The 23,538-nt window shown below is 42.0% G+C and overlaps 1 protein-coding gene across 31 annotated transcripts in view; it reads right to left on the bottom strand.

Annotated features, from left to right (window-relative positions):
* ERC2 (ELKS/RAB6-interacting/CAST family member 2) overlaps nt 1-23,538 on the bottom strand; it is a 904,450-nt gene that overhangs the window by 344,208 nt on the left and 536,704 nt on the right. For all 31 annotated transcript variants that reach the window (XR_011426862.1, XR_002800567.2, XR_011426853.1 and 28 more), the window contains one exon: nt 19,405-19,565. Coding sequence is in view for 16 of the 31 variants with exons in the window: in XM_070237383.1 (XP_070093484.1) it covers nt 19,405-19,565 (161 nt within the window). In the remaining 15 variants the exon portion in view is untranslated. The remainder of the gene's footprint in view (nt 1-19,404; nt 19,566-23,538) is intronic.

The raw sequence follows: 23,538 nt of genomic DNA, 5'->3' as shown, positions 1-23,538 counted from the left end.
ATATTTGCCACTTAATTTCCTTTCTTAATTCTGTTCCTAACTAAAGGGTAAGTCCCCTGAAAGCATCCTCTACTGGTCTTGGTCATCTTGGCAGCCCCTTAGCAGCCACCACCCCCCCCACTGCCCACACACGGTGCCTACAATAGGGCCTGGTATGTGGCAGTTGCTGAATAAGTATTTTAGGGTTTAATTCGAATAGTTAAGCCCTGTCTATGGGTTCCAAAACTAAACTATAAGGATTCTCTTCTCCCACTGTGACTATACATGCACCATTCCATCCATATTCAAATTTGGGGTTAAAAAAGCATTTATTTTATAATAACTGGAGAAAAAGAAGCATTACTCCATGTAAATGAAAAAAATCAAGAGAAATAATAGTAACAGTGCAATCATGACTATGCAAAATGTAAGCTTGGGAATTCAAGTCTTTTTCTTAGGTAAATGCTTTCTTGTTTTTGCTAGTCAGTATTTCCCATAATATGCACATTTAATTTCTATTTTTTAAAAAAGAGATGTCTCTTTCAAAATAAATATTATTTATTCTTGATTTCTCAGCTATGAAAAGAGATGTAACATTACCAATATTAGTCGTTTGACAATGTTATACAAGCGAAAGCATTTTTCTAATTACAAAGTCCTATACAAATATGACTTACTTATCTTGAATAATAACAACACAATAAATCAATATCATCCAATCCATTATACTGTTAAAACATCTAGCACTCATAAAATTTCTGACTATATCGCACAGATAATTGTCTATATTCATTTGGCCCTGCTGTGACGATAACATACCTCCTCCTGGTCTGTCTTACTGACCATGTGCACATTTCTACATATTAAAGATGAATTTGCTGGTTCCTTAATCTTTAAATGAAGTAACCACTGCACCTCTGGGGCTCATCAGGAAGCACATGAGTGGTGTGTGGGGGCCGTGCACAAACACACGTGCACAGTGGAGCCATGCATCCCTGACAGGCAGGCTTTGCTCCTGCTGGGGCAAGCTGGTCATAATAAAACCTGTGTCTAAGATGCAGGTACATCTGCTGGATTCCTGTAATCAGTTTGTTGGGCTGGAGTTAAGAACCCTGGAGTTCTTCTCTGGGTGCCAGTGAGGCCCAAGGGAATGATGCTAAGAGAGTTTTAGGATACAAGGGCATAATTCAGTCAGCTTCCAAAAAAAGAAAAAAAGCAATCCCTGGCAACAGAAGCCAGCTCTCCTTCCTTCCCAGCTGATTTTGGAGAGCCCTTGTTCTGTGGACTTGAACGTCAGAGGCTGAGGCGCTCCTGGTCCTCCACTGGCTGCTGCTCAATAAAAACACCATCCCATTCCATCATTTTGATCATTACTATTTCCTCAGTTAATAAAACTTAAAGAAAGCATGTTTTCAGAGATGCTAAGGGGTAGAGGCCCATTTTGGCTGAGGTCAGCCTTGGCAGGAGTCAACTCTTTTATTCCTAAGGCTTTATATTCTTTTGGTAAAATTGTTGTATTATTTCAAAAATTAAAATAATAAAACATTAGGTTATGCAATGGAAAGAGGTTCAGGTTGGCTGCCACAGATTTTCAGGATACACTTTCAGTTGCATTAAAAAGCTAAACTCCAAGCTGGAGTTTTAAATATTTTCCAAGCTCAGTATCTCCCTGAAAAATTCCAGACCAGTTCTTGAAGCCTCTTTCATTGTGTGTCTTATTTTTTTCTAATCCTTTCTTACTATATACATATAAATTATTTTTAATATCATCATGAAGGAAAGGTAATTCTGAAAATTTCATATCCAATTACAGCTGACCAATGTGAATGTAAACAACATTACTGTACGTTGTGGAGACAGCATCTCTAATGGCAGCTTGGGAAAAATGACTCGGGTAGTAGCCAACTTGCAATGGCCACATGTCAAGAAGAATGTGAGAATGGAGGGAAAAGGGGGCTCTAGCCCTGCTTGAGGGAAACTATTTGTTTTAAGGCAAAGATAAGGTTAGGAGTCAACGATGTTGTGGTAGAAGGTTAGCTATTATTGCATACTTGTAGGGGTGACATTTGTGAACCCCTCCCCTATATATATGTTCATGTTCAGCAGAATCTTCCAGAGTTGTTTTAGGCTTTTAGCAAAACCCAATCTGTTCAATCATCGAATTCTATTTATTGGCCATTTGAATATTGTATTTGATTGTGGCTCCCATGTGAAACATTCCTCCTATCCCCCTTCTGTACCTCGCCCACTTCTCTCATCCCTTAGGTCTCACATGAGCTATCCCTCCTTACTGGAAGCTTCCTTCCAATCTGGGTTAGATGTCCCAATACCCCCAGGACCTTCCTTATCAGAGCACTTACCCCATCTTCCTCATTAATGTGTGAGCTCCACTAGGCAGGGCCAATGTTGTCAGGGCCAGACTCAGTGCCCTGACCATAGAAAGTGCCCAGCGACTAATTGTGGAATACACAGGACAAGAATGCACAGAATATCCAAAGGAGTTGGATTAGAATAGTGAGTCCTCTAACCCTGTCACAAGAAGAAAGGGAAGAACTGGGTACTTTCAGATGGAGATGAGAAGATGCTGCAGCGTGGAGGGTACGGGGGAGAAGACAGAACAGGAAAATAACCTTAAATATTCAATGTTATAAAGAAGGACTAAATGCTTAGATGGCCTCAAAAAGTAAAATGTAAAAGAGAAGAGCAAGAGGGTGAAATGATATAGTTTTTATAGCACAGCAAAAGGCAAACATTTTAAGAGAGAATTCTCTGAAGAGAGAATGAGTTCCTTCAGAACACTGATGAGTAGATTTATTAAGACTTACTAAGTAGCTGATCTTGGTTAAGTGTTTTACACATATTAATTCATTTAATCTTTAGACGAACCCCACAGGGAAGGTAATGTCATTTGCACACTTAGTCAAGGTCACAATGCAAGCAGAGTAAGTGGCAGGGCTAAGATTCAAACCCAGGTCATCTGACCCCTCAAAGCCGAGGCACTTGGCCCTGTGCTGATGTGTTCCTCATCCCCCGCCACCGCCCCCCCACCCCACCCCGGCCCCGATGCGTGGGAGAGGTTAAAAGATCTCTGGGACCTTTCCAGAGATGCTGTTGAGGAGTTAGGGAGAACCACCAAATAAGAGAACAGGCTAGATGGTATGAAACGAGTTTCCATGACAACACTTATTTGTCATCACTCAGTCTTGGCTCAAGGCCAACTATCAATTGAAATGTGATGAACACAAAGTCTGTTTTGGTTTATGACCCTGGCCTTCACATTTTCCCACCCTTTTGGGACACATTCTCTGCCCACTTTCTATCATAGCCAGAGCTAGAAGGCTGCCCAAGTTCCTGGCCCAGCTTCTATGCCTTCCTGAGTCATTCCCCTCTAGAGCAACCAGGCCCAAGACAAAAATCTGGCTCAACCCAACAATACCCCATGATTATCTAGTTGAGGGAGAGAAGGGCACAGAGGATATTTGAATATGGAAGCCATGCCAGTGCTCCCTCAAATACCAAAGAGGTGCCAAGGTTGAATGTACAATAGACATTCAAATAATCAAGGCATCAAGAGTAGAGTAGCTCCAGGAAACCAGGACTATGTCTGAGCCATGACTAGACTAGTGTCTAGCACAGTAGGAGGTCCCGGTTATTGCTCAACAAATGATGGCTGAATTATGTAATGAATGAATGCTCTAGACCAACCCTGCAGAAATTAATTTTTTTTCCCAATGAAATGGGGGCTTCTGGGGTAAGCAGATGTGATCATTAAAAAAACAGTACAAGAAGCTGAGTGGTCATGTCTGGGCCTCACCAGAGAATTCAGGAATTTAATCTCCTTACAAAGAGAGCTTAATCTCAATTTCATTTTCTGCAGAAAAGACCCAAGAACCGTTAGGTGTAGAAGATGCAAACAAGCACCAGTTCATTTCACACTTTGAAAGTTGTCATTTGTTTATTTCTTCAAAATCCCAAAGAGTTACCACTCAGTCAAGAAGTTGAAACGAGACTGATCAAGAAAAGTCCTTTCCTTCCAGTTATGTGTAGAAATGTCAATAACTGCTAAGAGATAACAAAAACTCTACCCAAGATGTAATTATGCCAGTCCTTAGAACATTGAGACTTAAGCATAAGCCAGAGCGAATAGAGCCGAAAATGGATTAAGGAATGTGTCAAGTGACGTAAATCCTTCTAATTTCCCTGCATAATACCATTAAATGGTCCATTTTGCTGTTTTATAGCAACATTTAAAAAAATTAAAATCTAAGCCTCTCACATTTGGGTCCCAGGGGATTTCAACTTTATGGGGAAAGGCCTTCATTAGAATTCTCCTCCACCTTAAAATGTTTGTAATTTGGTGTCAAAAATGTTTATCTGAAGAAAGAATGTTTACATTGAAATATTTATGGATGAAATGATATAATGTCTGGAATTTGCTTCAGATTAACCCAGGGATAGGAGTGGCGAAGTGTGGGATGGAAAGGAAACAGGATTGGCAATGAGTTGAATAATTGCTGAAGTTGGGTGAAGGGTATGTGGGGTTCATTTTACTTTGGTATATAATTGACATTAAAAAATAGAGTTAACAGTAATTTGTCCCAGCCCATTGGGCCACCAATTAGGAAAGAGATGATTCTCATACGAATGCTCCTGCCTGTTCCATGGAGGCACCGCCTGCTTTGGAAGGAAGAGAAACCACTACTCATCAACATCAGTTACAGTCTTATCTTATTTGGGTGCTTGCATTATTTCTCACTAGATAACTGCATAATTCCATATTAAAGGGTAGGCATCTCAAGGCACTTTATAAAAAATTATGACTTAATGGGGCATTTTCAATTGACCAAAATTCTTTAAAATTTTCTTCCCTAAATATAGGAATTTGATAAATTCACCTTTCCAAATGAGAAGCTTAGCCAGCTTCAATATATTCTTCATTGAAAGGCGTACACAAATGAAAGTCTGCATAGGAAAGTTTGGAGCTTTTTAGGAAATAGTTGCTCCAGAAAAATAAGATACAGGCAATACCCTAAAATGAGAGTAGATTATAGAAAGTTCATGTTGAAATCAGTTGCACAGAACTTAAGAGTCTATGTCTCCAAAAAAAGAAAATGGCTCTGAATGATGGCCAAGTGTCTAGGCTATTCCACTAAAGACTTAGATGGATGACTTTGTTGAATGGAGAAAAGGCTCCTTTCTAAGTTTTCTGAATCTACTTGCTTTGGGCCTCTAGCGGGGAGAAAGCCTACGTGCTAGGCACGGGCCAGTGTTAAAACTCTACTAGTGCCACTAACACACTGGCTCAAGGCCAGTGGTATTCCAGGATGGAGCTGGGCTGCTGGTCCAAGGTGAGAAACTATAAACATACACAGGCTAGTACCAGACCAGTTCTCAATCACAAGTGACTTTGCGTTCCTGTGGACTTCGGCAATATATGGAGACATTTTTGATTGTCACAATTGGAGGTGGGAGATTGCTCCTGGCATCTAGTAGGTAAAGGCCAGGTATGCTACTAAACACAGGACAGCCCCCACAATAAAGAATTATCCAGCCTCGTGTCATAGGGTTGCTGTTGAGAACCCCCAGACTAGAGTAATAGTTGCCACAACAATTCCCCCACAGCCCCCATGCATGGAGGAACGAAAGTGCTCAGAGGAGCAGAAGAGAGAACTGACAAGAAGAAGGGAAAGAGCGGAGCACCCATCTCCACTACTCCTATAGCCAATCTAACCCCAGTCCTACAAATTCAGCTTCCTGCAGGTCTCCTGACCTCTTCCACTTTTCTCCATCTCCACTGCCACTATCCCAGGACAAGCTCTCCCCACCAGCAACACTGCAGCAGCTTCCCAACTAGTATGCCCACACCCAAATCTATCTTCTGCACAAAAGTCACAGGCAGTATGGTGTAGTGGTCTAGAATGTGGCCAGACTACATGACAATCATGAAAGGTTCAAATCCCACCTTTGCTATGTGACCTTAGGCTAGTTACTTAACCTCTCTGTGCCTCTTTTTCCTCAAATATAAAATGGGAATGATAACAGTACTTATCTTAGAGGGTTGTTATGAAGGTTAAATAAATGGATGTTTACAAAGCTCTTTAAAAGCATCTGGAACATGGTAAGTATACCACAATTGTTTTTATGATTTTCAAATCATCTGGTCATGTCACTCCCCCTCAATTAGGGGATAATTGTTAGGATAAATAACAATCTGACCATGGCCCCCAAGGTCCTGAGTGGTCTAGCCTTGCCACTCCTCCAGCCTCAACCAATCCTGCTTTCCCCCTTGGTCTCTGCTCCAGTCACAAGGCCTCTTGTGAGTTCTTGGAAGACATTTTGGTCCCTTCTGCCACAGGGCCTTTGCACAGGCAGTCCCCTCCTTTTAAAACGTGCTTCCCCACCTGACCCCATTCACCAGCTCTGCCTCTTCACCTAATGAACTCCCACTCACCCAACACATCATGGCTTATCCTCAGAGAGCCCTTCTACTACCTTCAGATGCTCTCACTGCTCCACACAACTTTTCTTTTTTGCATGCTTATCCCAGCTGTAATTCTGCAATCAGATTTCTAATCTTTTGATTGGACATTCAATTGTTCATTCATTCTCTCAATAAATAACTTTGACCTCCCAGAATGATTTGTTCTATGAATGAGTGAGTGCGTGACCGACTGAGCGAATGACTGAACCACTGTGGAGGGGTGCTTAGTTTGTACCTCAGTCTGCAGTGCTGCAGTAGACCAGTTGCCACTCTAAGCTGCAATGCCTTCAGCTTTATAGGAACCCCAAATGCTCTGAGCTTGGCTGAAAGGATGCTATCCGTGACCTGGAGGCAGCTGACTTGGACTCTAGCCTGGGACCTCTAGAATGTTCTCTTTCCTTCCATCTCAAGAACCTCTTCCTTGCTCAGTCAAACTAATTTCCCCAAACCTAAAGAATAAGTGAGGAATTTTCCCCCCTTGTATTTGGCAGGAGCAGGAGGCTGTTTCCACTAGTCCTGAGACTGAGCTGACTCTGGGAACATCAGCTCCACATCTTTCTGGGGTTGGGGAGTCAGTAGTCATTCATGGTGAAGGGTCATTTGAAAGCCAACTGTTTTTAGAAAACCACAGAATGGCAGTTTTGTTTCAGTGTTTTGACTTTAGCATCAAGCAGTCTGCTTCTTTTTCCAAACTTACTTAATATGAGAAATGTAAACATTTTCTAACAACGCTTTCTGAAAGCATCCTAACAAATCTCGCACATATGACCAGGGCATCATGGCCGTCCCCACCGTGCTGGTCTGGATCTGGCTGAGAACAGAAGTCACCACAGATGAGCCCAATGAGGAGACTTCAGTGAAGAGGCTGGAGGAGAGGTGGGCAGGGTTAACGAAACAAGCAAGACATGTTAGCACCCAGAAACTGGAAACAGTCGGCAGCCACCGCCACACCTCAGGCTGAAGGGGCAAAAGGAAACAGGGGTTAATCCTGGTGCCAGTGGGAGCTGTGGAGGGGGCTCTGCTGAGAGGAGGTATAGTTATAGAGAGAAGTTGCTACTGCCAGAGACGTGATCCCATAGCAAGAAGGGAACAGGAGGAAATTCTCTAGGCCTCCTCCCACCCTCCCGTCTTCCACAGTGCCTCCTATTGGCCCTGGACCCAACCCGGAGCCAGGCAGCAAGGGAACCCCAGCAATGCAGCCCATGGGGGCAGCTTCCTAGGGCATAGTCTCCCCTCCCAAAGAATGGCAGCGGGTAGGAGAGAGCAGAGAGTAACTACAGGGTCTACCCAATCCCATACTGCCTTAGACTAAAGCCTTAGCTGTCAGGAGTCTTAGAAACACATCAAAGGGAAAGTTTTCCAAGAAAACGTTCAGAGATAGAGCCAGGAGGAGAAAGAAGCTCCAAGCTCAGGGCTCATGAAGTGAACACACAAACACCAATTTCAAAACAGAACAGAAAGACAGCAGTTTAACTTTTATCATAACTGCATGCTGGCACCAGCTGCAGAGCACTCTGCAAATCTCTTCAAGTACGCGAAGCGGCGGGTGTGAGTAATAACAGATTCTCAAAGTTGGCCACAGCATCCTGCAGGTTCGAATTAAGATCCCAGGGATATTGGCTTAACCCAAAGATCAAGTCAAACACTGCATTTCAATTTTCACAATCCGTTGGTTCCTAAATTCCGTGACTGGAAAACAAAAGACTTTGGCTGTACTTGACTGGCGGCTTGGCTTCAGGCTGTAGTTCTCTACCGCTTTGCTCCTGAGGAACTGAGTGGTCTCCCCTCAACACCTCATTCTCCAGGCAGGGTTGCCAGAGCCAACCCCTTCTCTGCCCCCAAATACAGGTGTCCACGCACACACAGACACACACACACTGCTTCCCAGGTGCTTGGTCTGCCTCCTGCCCAATAGCCAAAATTATAGTCTAGCAAGACAATCATTATGTTGAGAAAATCTGGAAAATATTTTGAATCCCAGCATTTTGTAGGGCATCAGAACAGGGATAGGAAAGGGAGGGGGAAGGAAGAAGAGAGAAAGGTGAGGAAAAGTAACAGACAGAAGGAAGAGAGGAAGAAGAAGGGAGATTGGCTGGAAGAGAAGAAGGGAGAGTGGATAAGGTAGGGAAAGGAGGAAGAGGCAGCGAGCAGAAGGCAGAGAATACTTTTCATCAGCATTCCCTCAACAGACTTCTAGTAAATGCTTCCCAGGGACCAAGAGCATTCAGAGCCTTCCCCACCTCCCTGCTATACCTCACCCTATAACCCTACAGGTCTTCGCTGACTTGGAGCCTTTTGTGATGTCCCCTTCCGACGTCGATGCATATCTTGATGTTAACCCTCTACATCCTCAGGGTTGTAATATCTAATATTATCTGGACTATATTTTACCTCACACAGAAGATACTACAGGGAGGCAGAGAAACTCTCCAAGTTGGGTGGTGTCCCAAGTCCTGCCCTTCACAGTTCTGGCAAGCAGCTGGTATCTGGGCAACAGTCTATTTCCCACTGATGCCCTTGGCTCCTGCTCTGGCATCCTTCCTCCCACCTTTGCAGTGTTCTCAATTTTATTCTATCCTTTTTGCTCTAAGTGACCATTGTAAGAACTGGTTCCCTAGGAAAAGGCCTAGCTACTTAGAGGGATGCGATGAAGGAAGGAACAGATGGAAGGACAAAAACGGAGAGGGCATAAAAGGGGCATCAATTTCTAGGGCTAGCTAGAGGACTGTCCAATTAAGGACTGACCAAGTTCATACCCTTAATTTATGGTTAGGCAAACTGAGGACAAGAGAGAGCCACAGGTTAAAGAATGATGGAATACTGCAGCTGGAGAGGATTGCACGGTCGGCTGAGCAGTAAGCATTGATGGATCGGGTCTTTTGGATCTCAGCCAGGATTTATATCTCATAAGGAGCACAGTCTCCTGGGGATTTGATCTGAGACCTGAGCCAATTCCACTCGGGAGCTACATGGTGAACTGGTCTATAGTCCCAAGAAAGCAAGCCAGAGTCCAAAGGTCAAACTCATCGACACAAAATGGGAAGTTCCCAGACCAACAACCCTCTGGGCCAAGATCATGATCCTGAGTGAGGAAAACCCGTCATCTGTGAGTCCTCTTTGAAAATAAGTCAAGTTAAATCAGAGATGAGACCCTGCAAAGCTTTTCTCGCTTCCCTAGTTTAATAAACATCAGTCTAAAACAAAGTGGGGGAAGGCTAGTTAGGGGTTTCTCAACCCCGGCTTTCTTGGCATTTGGGGCTGGATAATTCTTTGTTGTTGGGGAGGTTGTCCTGTGCATTGTAAGATGTTTATCAACATCCCTGGCCTCTACCACCGGATGCCAGTAGTGACATCCAAAATGTGACAACCTCCAGTTGTGACAACCAAAAATGTCTCCAGACTTTGCCAAATGTCCTTTAGGGGACAAAATTGCCCCCAGGGTGAGAACCACTGCTTTAGACAATCGGAGACTATTAACATGGTCATCTGAGTCCAGAGCAGTGTTCACAGCTGGAGAGAAGGCATCAGGCTGGCCTGGGCTCACTCAGCTATAACTGGCAGATTCAGGCTGCGAACTCAAGTCCCAAGAGCCCTGCTCACTGCACCAGAGAATTCTTGTTTCAGAACTTGATGTATGACCCTGGCTATCCTCTCTGCCCCTTGGTTTCTCTTTGAGTGAGGTGGCTGCCCGTCCCTTGCCTCCTGGGGCTGAACCTGGCAGCACCTCCCACAGCGTTAGATCAAGTACTTAAGGAAATTCCTCCAACAGGATGTTGCTCTTGGATTGGAACAAGGACCACAACTGCCCCCTTTGACTTGCCATGCTTTAGGAGGTTGGAAGGCCCATACATTTCTCTTTCCCCTTTTTAATGGTTAACCTTCCCTATCTCCCATGGGGCTGCTGTGACGATGGCAATAGCATGAAGTATGGTGCTTGGAATTATTTAAGCTCTACGATTCACAAGCATTTAGATTATTTAACTGCTGATTATGATTATTTAAGCTGAAAGATTATACTGCTCTAGCTCAGAAAATGTTTGTATTTCCATTAAAAACCACCAGGCCAAGGGCCCTTTTGACTGACATTTTTCACTATTAAACCTATACACACAGTGCATGTTTTTTGCCAGAAGACAGTGTGTCCCTTTTTTTGTTTTAAGATAAAGAAGCCAACTTGCATGGCTTCCTCCAACTAGCCCTCTTCCTGGCCCCTCCCTCTCACCATCACCCCCGCCTGCGGTCCCGCTCCCCTGAGGCAAGAAGGAAGAACCACCTATCTGCCCAATGTCTTCTACTATTTCATCAAAACTGGCCCCGCCATTTCCAGACTTGAAATTCGTACCATGACATCCCGAGCTCTTCACTAGGAGACAGTGTACTCAGTGGTGCAGATCACGGACTACAGCGTCAAACAGACTTATAACAGAGTTCCAGGCGTCTGAGTCTCAGTTTTCACGTTTACACAGTGAGGATAATAATACTCCCCACCTCACAGGAGGTAGCAGCAACATGCGGGTGAAAGAGCCCCTTCTTGACATGTAATAAGCACTTAGTAAATGTGCACTGGTCATATTAATCCCATCGCCCAACGTCTGCAGGCAATGAATGGTAGATATGCCTGGGCGAGTTTAATTCTCAGAAGGCATTTTAATCAGAGATAGTACATTCCTTAAGGCAGGAAGAACGATGGGCTCTTGATTCTATCTGACATGTAATTTAACCACTCATTCTTCCCCTATAATAATTTGTGAAACATATTTCTGCTTGGCTCACATAGTTCACATCCAAAGAGTTGTATGAAAGATCAATGCAATGTACAAAAATACAGGGAAATTCTATTGTGCTCCTATTAAAAAGGGAAGCATCCTAAATCAAGTGGTCATTTTTGTCTTTTGGCAAGTTTCTACATTTAAATAGAGTTCCTCGAGGGAAAGAACAAAGAAGATTCCCACATCTCCTAAACATTATCCATGCTGCAGTGCATTTAGGCAGTGGAATTGTGAATAGAATTCTATATTGGAAAGAACTGTGGAGATCACCCCACTGGCCCCTCCCTGGGAATGGGAATTCCCTCCATATACCCATAACAGGCGATTTTTCCTCCCACAGGATTTGATGACAAACCTCAGGGGCTACCTTAAAAGGCTACAGAGTTCCCACAGCTATAAAGTTCTACAAAGCACTGAAGGAAGGTGTTTCTCAACACCCCAGCTCTAGCACGGTCTTTTGAGGCAGCGTGAGTCAGGTCCGCTTCTTTTCTTATGTGTCACCCCTTTAATAGTTGACAAAAGCATCTGTCTCTTGACCTTCTCTAGACCTAACGTCCCTCACTCATTAGCTATCGCAAGCATGACAAGGTTTACAGGCATCCCTCAACCTGTTCACTCACCGCATGACTCCCCCATAGTTTGCCAACCCTAGCACCCAGAAATGAACTCAGATACATACTGAATATACATGCATATGAGTAAATGTCTGTTAGGAATACTATCTCTAAAGGTGTAGTTACAAAGTTGTTTTTAAATGCTCAGTGAGATAACATCAGTTGACATATTATTTTTTCAAACTTTATTCCAGCAAAGACTGATAATTGCTCCCAGTACCCATTTGCCCCTTCCTTGGTGCTGGGTTCCTTGAATATTAGCAGGACACAGAGCCACCCAGCTGAAGGGTGTGTTTCTTGCTTGACTTGCAACTAAGTGTGACCATGTGACTCAAATGCTGGCCAGTGGGCGCCTTCCCCGGCAATAGTTCTTGCACTTACTAGAATGTAAGCTGCATCAGTGGATGGATTTTTGCCCTTTCTCTTCACTTGGAACAGTGCTTAGATCAGTGCCCAGAGCACAGGATAGTCTTGCACACAGCTCACCAACTATTTATTGAATGAACTCGTCCATGAGTCAAATGTCAACGGATGGTATGTGCAACTCAAAGGGCAGGGAGGCTCCTTTCTTTTTCTCCTTTCTGCCAGCTGGAATGTAGGTAGGACAGTTGAAGCTGAGGCAAAAATCTTGCATCGTGAGGTGGAAGCCATACACTGAGAATGACAAAGCATCAAGACAGAAGGAGTGTGTGTCCCTGGTGACTACAGAGCTACTTGAATAAGCTTTAGGAATGTGGAGTTTTCTGTTCCTTGCATTCAAAGCTAATTAGCTCATTCCACTACCCCAAAGGAGGTAGTCAACTTTTAGGTACCTACTATAAGCTTTATATACAGCCACTTCCACTAAAGACTCTGAGCCACCAACTTCAGGATTGAAAGAAGGAAACAGAAATCATGCATGGTAAGCAACTGTGCATTGATGTGACTGAATGCAGCTCAAGCCATAATTGATGTTGGATGAGCAGTTCTTCATGACATTCATTCCCTCTCTGCGCCACCTGTCCTCAACCATTGCAAGTAACTCAGAGAGCTGCCCCAGGCTGCATCAATGTTCCAGCTGACTCAGTTACCTTTCAGAACTGAGCAGATGACAAATAGACAAACTGGGAAGCTCTAGGACACATTACCATAGTATTTAATATTTTTTAAATTGGACATATCAAAATCTTTCTAAACAAACCATTGGTTAGAGAAAGAATTGCATTGTAGCAAAAAAGAAAATTGTTGAAAACATAAGGCCAACTGGAATTTGAAGATAGGATCAATGAATGCTAGCTATAATGGGTTTATCTAAGCTACATTAATATGTAACATAACATTATAGATATGGCCTTTTATGGCTTAAAAATCACTTTCTCATAAATGCATAATTTCATTCAATCCCCATAACATCTCTGTAAGATGATATAACCCCCTTGCAACTGAGTTTATCAATTTTAAGTAACAGTTGCCTTCAAAACTCCTCTCCCAGGCTCCATTTATCCTGCCCAAATTGCCAGGCACTCAGGATTCCTCCCTAAAGAAATGTGATTTGTCTTTTCTCATGTTGGCATGAAGTAAAGAATAAATTGATTTTATCATTTTCTGCACCCTGCCTCTCCTTTGAAGGGTACTTACCTAATGAGTGGCTCTCTCAAAAAGGATCCTAGATCAAAGAGGCCAACAGGATAATGCCTTGGAATAAGCTGCTGCCTTACCTCACTGTAAACTTCCTAAAACAGCTCAGTGTATACAAAGGCTTTCGAGGCTATCTGGAGAAGATGTCTAAAATACAACAAAACCCAGTAAATTAAGATGGATCTCACAGCATCATTAGATGAGTTAAAAATGTAGAGGTCCCCTTAAAATCTTTACATAACATGAGCACGAGAAATCACCACAAAAAGCCTAAAATACCCACTCCAAATTATGTAACTATTATCCAGCTCTCAAAACTCTTATTCATTCAATATTTAATACTAAATGGAAAAGATCAGTTAGCCTGCCTGTCTGCCTATTAAATTACTATGCTAGTTTAAATCGTTCGAGCAAATGCACACAGATAGATTTTAAGTACTGTACCTCATGACCTTCAATTCCTTTTAGCCACAGATATCAAATTCACCTGCCACAAATTAAATAATTGAGCTTTGGTTACTGGAATGTAAGCTTATTAACTGGCATTAATAAAACCAAACATATAGAATGATGTTCTTAATATTATTTTAATAAAATCCCTTTTAAATAGGAGCAAATCTAACAAAGATGAACCATTACAAAATGTTTTAGCAAGAGGTTTTAGACATTTCTTAAGTAAAAGAATAATCTTATACATAAGGGAAGGTGAATATTACGTTCTTCTATGAAAATATATGGTTGGGATCTGTTAGCTCCTTCCAGGGGGGGAATAATGACTGGCAGTTAGAATACCAACCAATAGAGATCAAACCGAAGAAAGAGGTGTTGGAGGGAAGAATCCTATACAAAATATAGTCAAAGGCCCTCCTTGGGCCTTGGTCCCTAAAAGGGTTCTCAGACTATAGCAAGGTAGATTGCATTTTTCACATCCTTCTTTACCCCAAACAACCATGAGGGTTCTTACCTTTGGAAATAGCTTTCTAAGAGGGACTCCAAACGTCTTTGGTTGCACAAGAAATTATTTATTTATTTATTTAAAACAGTTGCACAGCCTGTAATAAAGGCACTGAATTTTCTTTTTTTTAAGGGAATGCCTTTTGGTGAGGAGGATTGGTCCTGAGCTAACATCTGTTAGCTTTTTCAATCTTCCTCTTTTACTTTTTTTTTCCTCTCCAAAGCTCCAGGACATAGTTGTATATCCTAGAGTAAGTGCTTCTGGCTCTTCTATGTGGGATGCCACCACAGCATGGCTTGATGAGTGGTGTGTAGGTCCGCGCCCAGGATCCGAACCAGCAAATCCTGGGCCGCTGCAGTGGAGCATACAAACTTAACTACTATGCACCAGGCTGGCCCCAAGAAACTACTTTATTTATCTAACTATTCATTTATTTGCTTATTTATTTGTTCATTCATTTCCTTCACTCATTTTACTAAAATGCAAGCTTGATAAGATCAGGGATTTTTCTGTTCATTCACCTAAAACAGTACCTGCCACACAGTAGATGCTCAAAGAATATTTATGAGTCTTTAAACTAATTTATCCTTTCATTTCTCAAGTACTTTTTGAAGGCATACCACATGACAGCTTCTAGATATGCAATTCCAAAGAGAATTCCACTGTAAATAAACTAAAATCAACTCATGAGAAATCTTTAAATCAGAGGAAGCAAGCAATACTTAAAATAAGAGGACAATGCCCTGTCCTGCCCAAGAAGAATGGCATGGAAAAACGTAGACCAGTGTAGTACATGTCCCCAAATGATATAACACAAAACAAAACTCTGGTTAAAAATGAAATAGCTGGGCTGTGGGTGTAGCTATGAAAAGGTATCAAGACGGTGGCTGGCCCAGTGGCACAGTGGTTAAGTTCACGTGCTCAGCTTCAGTGGCCTGGGGTTTACTAGTTCCAATTCCGGGCACGCACCTGCACATCACTCATCAAGCCATGCTGTGGCTGCATCCCACATACAAAGTAGAGGAAGACTGGCACAGGCGTTAGCTCAGGGCTAATCTTCCTCAAGGAAAAAAAGAGGAGGATTGGCAACAGATGTCAGTTCCAGGCCCATCTTCCTCACCAAAAAAATATATTAAGAGAGATCTTTGTAATGATGGAACAGTGCTGTATCTTGACTGTGACGGTGGTTACACAAATCTATACATGTGATGAAATTGCATATTAACTAAATATACCAACACGCACACATAAATGATTGTATGTAAAACTTGGGAAATCTGAATAAAGTCGGTAAATTGTACCATTATCAATTTCCTGGTGTGATATTGTGCTATAATCATGCAAGATGTTACCATGGAGGGAAATAAATGAAGCATACGAGAGACCTCTCTGTACTATTTCTTGTAACTGTGTAACAATCTACAATTATTTAAAAGTAAGTTAATAAAATAAAATTAAACAGCAGATGCTTAACAAAACATTGTTTATATTAGCAAAACATTGGAACCACAGTAAATGTCCAATAAAGGGATAAACCTATAAAACAGTATAATCAGTAACTAAAGATGATACAATTCTCTGTTTGTGACATGGAAGGGTATTCACCATTCAGGGAGCAAAAGAAGCAGGATTTACAAAATACGAAAGTATGACCTAAGTTTGTTAAAAGTGAAGAGTATTCGTAAAGGTATACAGCAAAATGCCATCAGTGTCTATCTCTGCGTGGTAGGACCATGGGTGATTTTGTTTTTTAATGGTGCTTCTCCATATTTCTTCATTTTTTTTTTCTAAAATGAACACTATTACCCAAACAAATATCTAAAAGGTTATCTGTCCTGTGGATGTGATGCAGGTGAATTCTCTGTAGCTCTGGAACAAAAACCAAGACAAGTGGGAAGATGAGATGGAAGCTATTTCAGTTCAATATAAGGACAAATGAGCTACCTGTAAGAGCCATGGAACGTGAACCATCACCATGACTTCCAATGGGAATGGTATTCACCAGGGTCCAGTGAATTCCTTATTAGTGATTAGGTGGACAGCAGTCTGGCTTATGCAGGCTGGGAGGTGGGACCCAGCTGTTTTCCAATTCTAAAACTCTGTGCCATTTGATTTTGCAACAAATTTAACAGATGCCACCTCATTTCAAAAGCCCCTTTTATGTTTCAAAGCACTTTCACATATGCTGGCTTGTATTAATTTCAACTCAGTACGTTTTTTTTAAAATCCTGTCCCTACCATAATTCTGTAGAGCAGGCAAGGCAGGTATTATCACCTCCAGGAAACTGAAGGGAAAACTGAGGCAACCAGAGAGCAATCTCCTTTAATGTTACAGGTGAGTTGAGAGGTCACATCTCCTTTCTCTAGACTCACTGCCTTACCCTTCTTTCCTCTAACACCACACAGCCTCTCCATTCCCATCAGAGTTTGGAAATTGGGTAGACTTGGCCAAAGTTGCTTGCGTGACACCTGCCAGTTGAAAGAAAACCAACAACAATGTTTGGCACAGAGTGATGGTAAGTACTGACGATGATGCGCCCATCTGACTGTTCCCACTAACTTACGTTACCGCAGTTAATGTCAAGGAACCAATATGTCAGCTCTGCTTAAAAATCAAGACCGATCAAACCAGCTGGTTGACTTGAACAGCCCAAGTGCCTGATGAATCTAGGTGGGGTTCTCAGTCAATAGAATTGCCCTGTACCTGTGTCCCCCTCATCCCAGGAAAGAGGCCATAATGGGGGTCTGGGCTGGTTAAACAGTGAATGGAGTCCATATTGGGCCTAATGAAGCAGGGCTTTGTTACTTTTATCAAAGGAATTAACAGAGAAATTTTGTATTTATTTTGCAGTGGCAGCAGATTAAGCACTTCAGCAATAATGTGGCAATTCACCAAAAGAGGTCTTAGTTAGGTGCTATCTGAAATCATGAAATTAAGTGGGAAAACATACACATGGAAAAGGTTTATATGTTTTAGAAAAATAAATCCAAATTTTAGATAAATGATACTCTTCACAAAGTATACTAAACAAATGACATATTTTCATTGGCTGATAGCACCATTTACACACATCTATCATTTTCTGAGTGCCAAGCCCTCCTCTGAGTGGCTCTCCTCACAACCACCCCACGGACTTCATTACAGGAGGAAACCAGAGGGTGAGCAATGTTAAGGTCATTTCCCCCAAGTCACACAGCCACCAACTGGAAGCAATAGGATTCCAACCCAGATCTGATGACTCCCAAACCAGCATGCTTCGCCATTACTTGTTCTCTCAAACACTGAAAGTATATGCTCTTTATATAAACAGGAAGTAATGAATGTTTCCTTATAATGGCATAATAAATCACTCCAGGAGATGTAGAGTTAACTGGAGACCAGCTGGAGAACAATGAGAGAAATTAGGCTGAACTCGACACATAACAACACACAAGGAGGCAGAAGTGGGATAGGTGAATGGAAGAGAGTAAAGGGTGATGGAATCAATGTACCGGTGTTGTTAACAAATTTTGATCAAGGTAACAAAGTCACGAATGCTTGATCTATTTTTTCTTCTCAGCTACAGAAAATCCAATTTCCAGCATCCAATCTATTCATTCAACAAACAATAATTGAGCTCCTACCACACGCCAGGCACTGTTCTAGGCAGCATGATTACTACAGTGACTCAAACAGACAACTGCTCCAGGCTTGGTAGAGTTCACATAAGCTCCTTGAGAAAATGAGGTAGTCAAAAGGGAGCTTGAGGTAGAAGACTGGTTTTAATCCTGGCCAGATGGCCTCTAGCAAATTACTTGAAATCTCTCTGAGTTGCAGTGCTCTCACCTCTAAACGGAGGATAAATAATATCATCTTTTATTAGGAAAACTTAAGAGTTTATATGTGAAAAACATTACCTATTCTTTCATCTTGGAGAAACTGAGGTAGTTGACGAAGAATAAAAGTTTGTCCTCATTATTAAATCCTTCAAAATATTTCATTCCGAATTTTCCATGATCTAAACTTTCTGGGCTTAATGTTAACCATGTGTAAGACTCGCAGGGTCAGGATAAGGTCATTCTTCTATACCTAGCCACCAATTTCAAAGTCTATGTTACAGGCTTAAGATGCCATAATTATCTGCATTTCCCCTTATTGTGGAAGGAAGTTGGAGTTAAATTATATCTTAGTGATTATTTCATTTTAAAACTTATACAGCAAGGCTGCTTCTTGCCTACTTCTTTAGAAACAGATCCATAGCAGTTGAATATTTCTAAAATCTTTGAGTAATTTTCTTTCCTATGTTCTTCCATGATGATATTATTTCACTGTGAGAATGAAATAAGAGATGGGTGTGTCATAGACCCACAGGAATGACCATTGCCCAGCACGCAGCCGCACTTTATTGATTAAATCAAAGAAAGAGATTGGTTCCAGTCTCCCCCGATTTACCCACCCTACCCCGGTGGGGGTTGGGGATAGACAGGGAGGATTTTCAAGCCTGTTTTTATCAGCCCAGCAAATCAGAGTCCTGCTTTCTAAACAAAGAGGTGCCAACCTTGAGACTCTATGAAAGCCAGCACAAGCCAGGCATTGTATACAAGTGAAAAGAATATAATTAGCAAAGTTATAGTCACAATTAGGAAATACCTCCTCGGAAAAGTTTCCACTTAACTCTGAGCAGTGCTCAAATTACCATTGTGCTTAACGAGGCCTCTGTCACTTGGCCAGCTCAGACTTTTGCGACAGAACAGCACCGTCCACAAAACACAGATGCACAAAATCTAATGCTGGATTTTTTTAAAATAACAGATGTGAAAAATGTGCAAATTGGAACATGGAAGCTATAATTTTAAAAAATTAGAAGTGTAGTCCTGGAAATGACTAGTCAAGTGCTAGCTAAATTATTCTTTCTCCAAGCTCTTTCTTCATCTTCTCTAGCCTTCCCTTTTCCATCCCTAACGAGAAGTTAGAAAAGAGAGACTAGGAAAGCAAAAATGGGTACTCACTTCATCTCCAGGATCTCCTCCAGCTGTTTCCTCCTTTCTATCCGGAGGTTGGCCAAGTGTGCTTCTTTTTCAGCCAGGGACTGCTGCGTGGAGGCAAGGCGAGCCTTGGTGGCATCCAGTTCCTGTCTGGTCTTCTCCAGTGCATTCATCAGTTCCTCTATCTGAAAGGTACATGGACGGCAGTGTGTTATTTCTCCTTCATTAAAGCACAAGGCATTCCTCGCTAGCCTGTGTTCTGACAACAGACACAAAGGAACCATAGCCGTCCTTGAACAGGGCACTGTATCTTGGAGTCCATTCTTTCTTTGTCACTGGTTAAAAATAAAAGTTTCAAACACAAGAAATGTCCATATTTCTCCAAGATCCCCATTCAGTTACCTTTGTAGAAATTATTGAATATATTTATTAGAAGTGGAAGGTGAGTGTCTTGACCCATTCTCAACATGTGTTTGGCGAAAATCTCAGACACTGCCTCACGGTTGGCAGAAGGCAACACTCAAAATGCATTTTGCCTGGCACAATATACTTTTGTGCATAGGCCCCAGAGTATTCTGACAGGAAGTTAATCTACGTGGTTCAGATTCATTCATGTTTTAACCTATCAAAGCCTAGTTTGGCAAAAGCGATTTGATGTCCCAGAGGCCTCAGGAGCCCCCTTTCACCTCACCTCCCAGCCTCACATTCAGGAAGTAAGGTTTGGCCAAAGGTAAACAGAATTCCAGCCACAAAAGGTTCAAGTTTGGTTTGCCCCTGAAGTTTGAGAGGGTTCTAAACTTGAAATAAATGACATGTAACTTTTATAGGGTGCTAATACAGCATAGAAATAAGCCAGACTATCAGATATCCAGGGTTTTCAGCCAGGTCCCAAAAAATGGGACCAGGGAGCCCCATGGCAAGCCCCTATCCTCCCCAAACCATCGAGGGTTTTTAAAAGCCAACACTCAACAAAGAGGGCTGGTGTTTATGGTTCTCTTCCAGAGACTTCCGTGGAGCAAGCTGGTGAAATGCCATCCCTTGCACAGATGCAGGCTGCATTCACCCTGCTGATTTAAAACCATGGTTCCAGGAAGTTTCTAGATTCCAGAGTTGATGTTTGGGTTTCTAAGCCACCCCTTCCAGCTGAACTTGGCAGAATGGAGTCATCCATCACTAAAGTCAACAGAACACCCTTCAAAATGTGTCAATGACATGTTAAGTTCCAATTCATAAAGACTTTCTACACAATTTCTGCAGTTTTACATGGAATTTATTCAGAATAAGCATTATAGTTCACATCCAAAGTAAATTACAAGCTTTTAAGATTGAGAAAACTCTCCATTCTGCCCTGATAAAAAGAGGAAACTTGATGACCACGTAACGTAAATCAAAGCCAAAACAAAAACAGTTTAAAAAACAAGGAATATAACCTATAAAAGCCACAGAACCACACCTGTTTAATTGCAGAATAAATTGCATTATTCTTCAACTTTACAAATATACAAAATTTTAAAAGCAACCAAACTTTTTAGTTTCTCACATAAGTTCACAGAATGTCATAAATATGACAAAGTCCTTCTACAAAGCAATATTTGGTGAGGCTGAAGCATAATTTTTATTATTCTTCCTTTTTTCCCTATTTTTGAGACACTGAATAACAGTGTAAAAAAGATCAGAATTATGGTCATTCCAGTGCTAACTCAGACACAGTTTGTCTGATCCTCCATATGGGATGACCTCTGTCTTTGTGACCCCATTTCCTTTCATAAACTGTTCTTTATTTCAAATATACTATTGAACCCAGAGAAGAGGAAGAGTATCCAGGATATTTGTCTGCAACCTATACACAGAGAGCTACTCAGCTGGGTTTCCAGGTTCTTAGTTCACCTGCCAACTGACTGCTTGGGGCAGGCACCAGCTAGTTTTATATTAACCCAACTTTAACAATTATACTTTAGAGTAATGACTCACAGTCTGCCCTGGTCATTTCAGCAATAACCACATGGAGAAACCTGGGCACTTGAGAGATGTAATCCCGAGTTTTTACTGATGGAGATGCCATTGGCTTCCAACGTCAATAACTCCTAGTATGAGGTAGGACTGCTATTCGCAACACCTTGGAAGCAGAGTCTTGACATAGCCTCCCAGGCCAAGGCCTCCCACTCCTCCTAATTCATGTGCTCCTGGCCAGTGAGTATTGCACACTGAAGACCACCTGGGGCACTGGACTCACGTACACCATTTAGTCTTTGCACAACCACTGTTTCTCTCTGTAACTCTGTGCAGATAATCACCTGACTCTTGAAGTCTCAGTTTCCTAGATGGTGCCCATAGTACCTCCCTTGTTAATTGTTCTACAGTTCTGCAAACTGTTTCCTTTGCTACCAAGCAGGAGCATTACAAAGTGAGAAATGTATTCTCTGCTGTGGTAGTCATTAGGCTGGTTCGCAACATCCCAGTTCCCCTTCTGATGGGCACATGGTGGGACCATACTTCCCCTCTCCCTTTAAGTTGGGTGCAGCTTTGGCCAGTAAAATCATTGTCATTTCCAGGTAGAAGCATTTAAGTACTAGTACTCAACCCCAACCTGTACTTTTCCTGCCATGATGACTGTGGAAGCATGTTTCAGATGATGTCTCCTTCAGCCTGAGCCCCTGAGTGACCACAATGAAGCCCAAGGCCAACTCACATCACAAAAGCAAGGTAGAAATCTTTGCTGTGCTACACCACGAGGTAAGAGGCTGTCTTGTTATCCACAACTTGACTTGGCCTGTCCTGGCTGGTGAAGTGTCAAACTTCTCATCAAGTGCTCTACACCTGCCTCCAACTCTCCACCACCAGTCCACACTCATCAAGAGGAAATTGATTTTTATTCTTGGTATCCCATGGAAACTCTACTCTTGCAGGCTACTGGTACCTTCCTTCCCGCCAAGTGTCTTTTCTTAAAGTGTAGTTTGCACAGCTAACCGCCCCCTCCCACAACTTTGTCACCTCCTCTGAAGTAACATTCTAGCTCACTATGTATATGTAGTCAGTGTCTTAAAAGTCACCAGATTAGAATCATGGCTCCATTACTTACCACGTGTCTGACACAAGTTCCTTAATCTCTTTCAGCTTCAGTTTCCTTATCTGGAAACAGGGGACCATGTTGCTTGCTCTGTTAGATGTTTATGGGCATTAAGTGAGACAATGTAGCCTATATGTCAGTTATTCTTCTTTTTCTAACTGATATCAATAAAATAACATTTTTGCTGATAATAAGAATAAAGCACACTCATTGTACAGAATCTAAAAGATACAGATATGAAAATTTATTCTTTTGATTTAAGATTAAATGATGGCATTTTTCCAGATAAGATCACCCCAAATTCCACCACCTGGAGATAAACACCTTAAACATTTTATTATAATTTCTCCATCTCTCTCTCTATGTGTGTGTGTATGTAAAATTGTGATGATATATACAATTTTATAAACAGTTTTCAATATATGATCATGAGAATTTTCCCTTGTCATTAGGTAGTCTCTTGGAAACACAGTTTAATGGGTGAGTGGGGCTAAATCCACCTCCCATTTTCCTAAAAACCAACACCTCCCTTGGTTCTCTGAAGCTCCCCTTAGATTGGGAACCCATTTCTCCTGTTTCTTCTGCAAATTTTTCATCTTCCTGCAGCCCATAACTGGGTTCTTCCCCCTATGACTCTGTCCTAGAGAGATTTTCCTCATCCATATGGATCCTCAGGAGGAGGACTGAGATCTGTCTCTGCAGCTCTTACCTCTATGCAGGTACCTTTCCAACCTTTATCTCCTTTTACTCACTTGACCTTTTTCACATATACATAATCACCTGTTGATCACTTCCATTTTTATGTCCCAATATCACTTTAAATTCAGGATGACCAAAAGCCAACTCGTGATCCATGCACACCTGCTAAGCCAAATCCGTACCACCCAACCCTCCTTCCCAACCTGCCACTCCCCAACACATCCACAATTTTGGTCCACCATCCTGACCTTTTCTCAGTCACTCATGTTTAGGAGCCAAAATTGTCTCTTCTCTCTCCTTCTATTTTCCATTCATCTCCAAGCTCTTATTTTGGAAACACTTCTCAGATCCATCATTTCTTTCTATCATTACTTTTGATGCTCCAGGCTCAG

This window comes from Equus caballus, chromosome 16 (assembly GCF_041296265.1).
Source record: "Equus caballus isolate H_3958 breed thoroughbred chromosome 16, TB-T2T, whole genome shotgun sequence".
NCBI classification, from domain to species: domain Eukaryota; kingdom Metazoa; phylum Chordata; class Mammalia; order Perissodactyla; family Equidae; genus Equus; species Equus caballus.
Note: the sequence above shows the minus strand (reverse complement) of the source record. Positions and strands in the feature narration are given on the sequence as shown.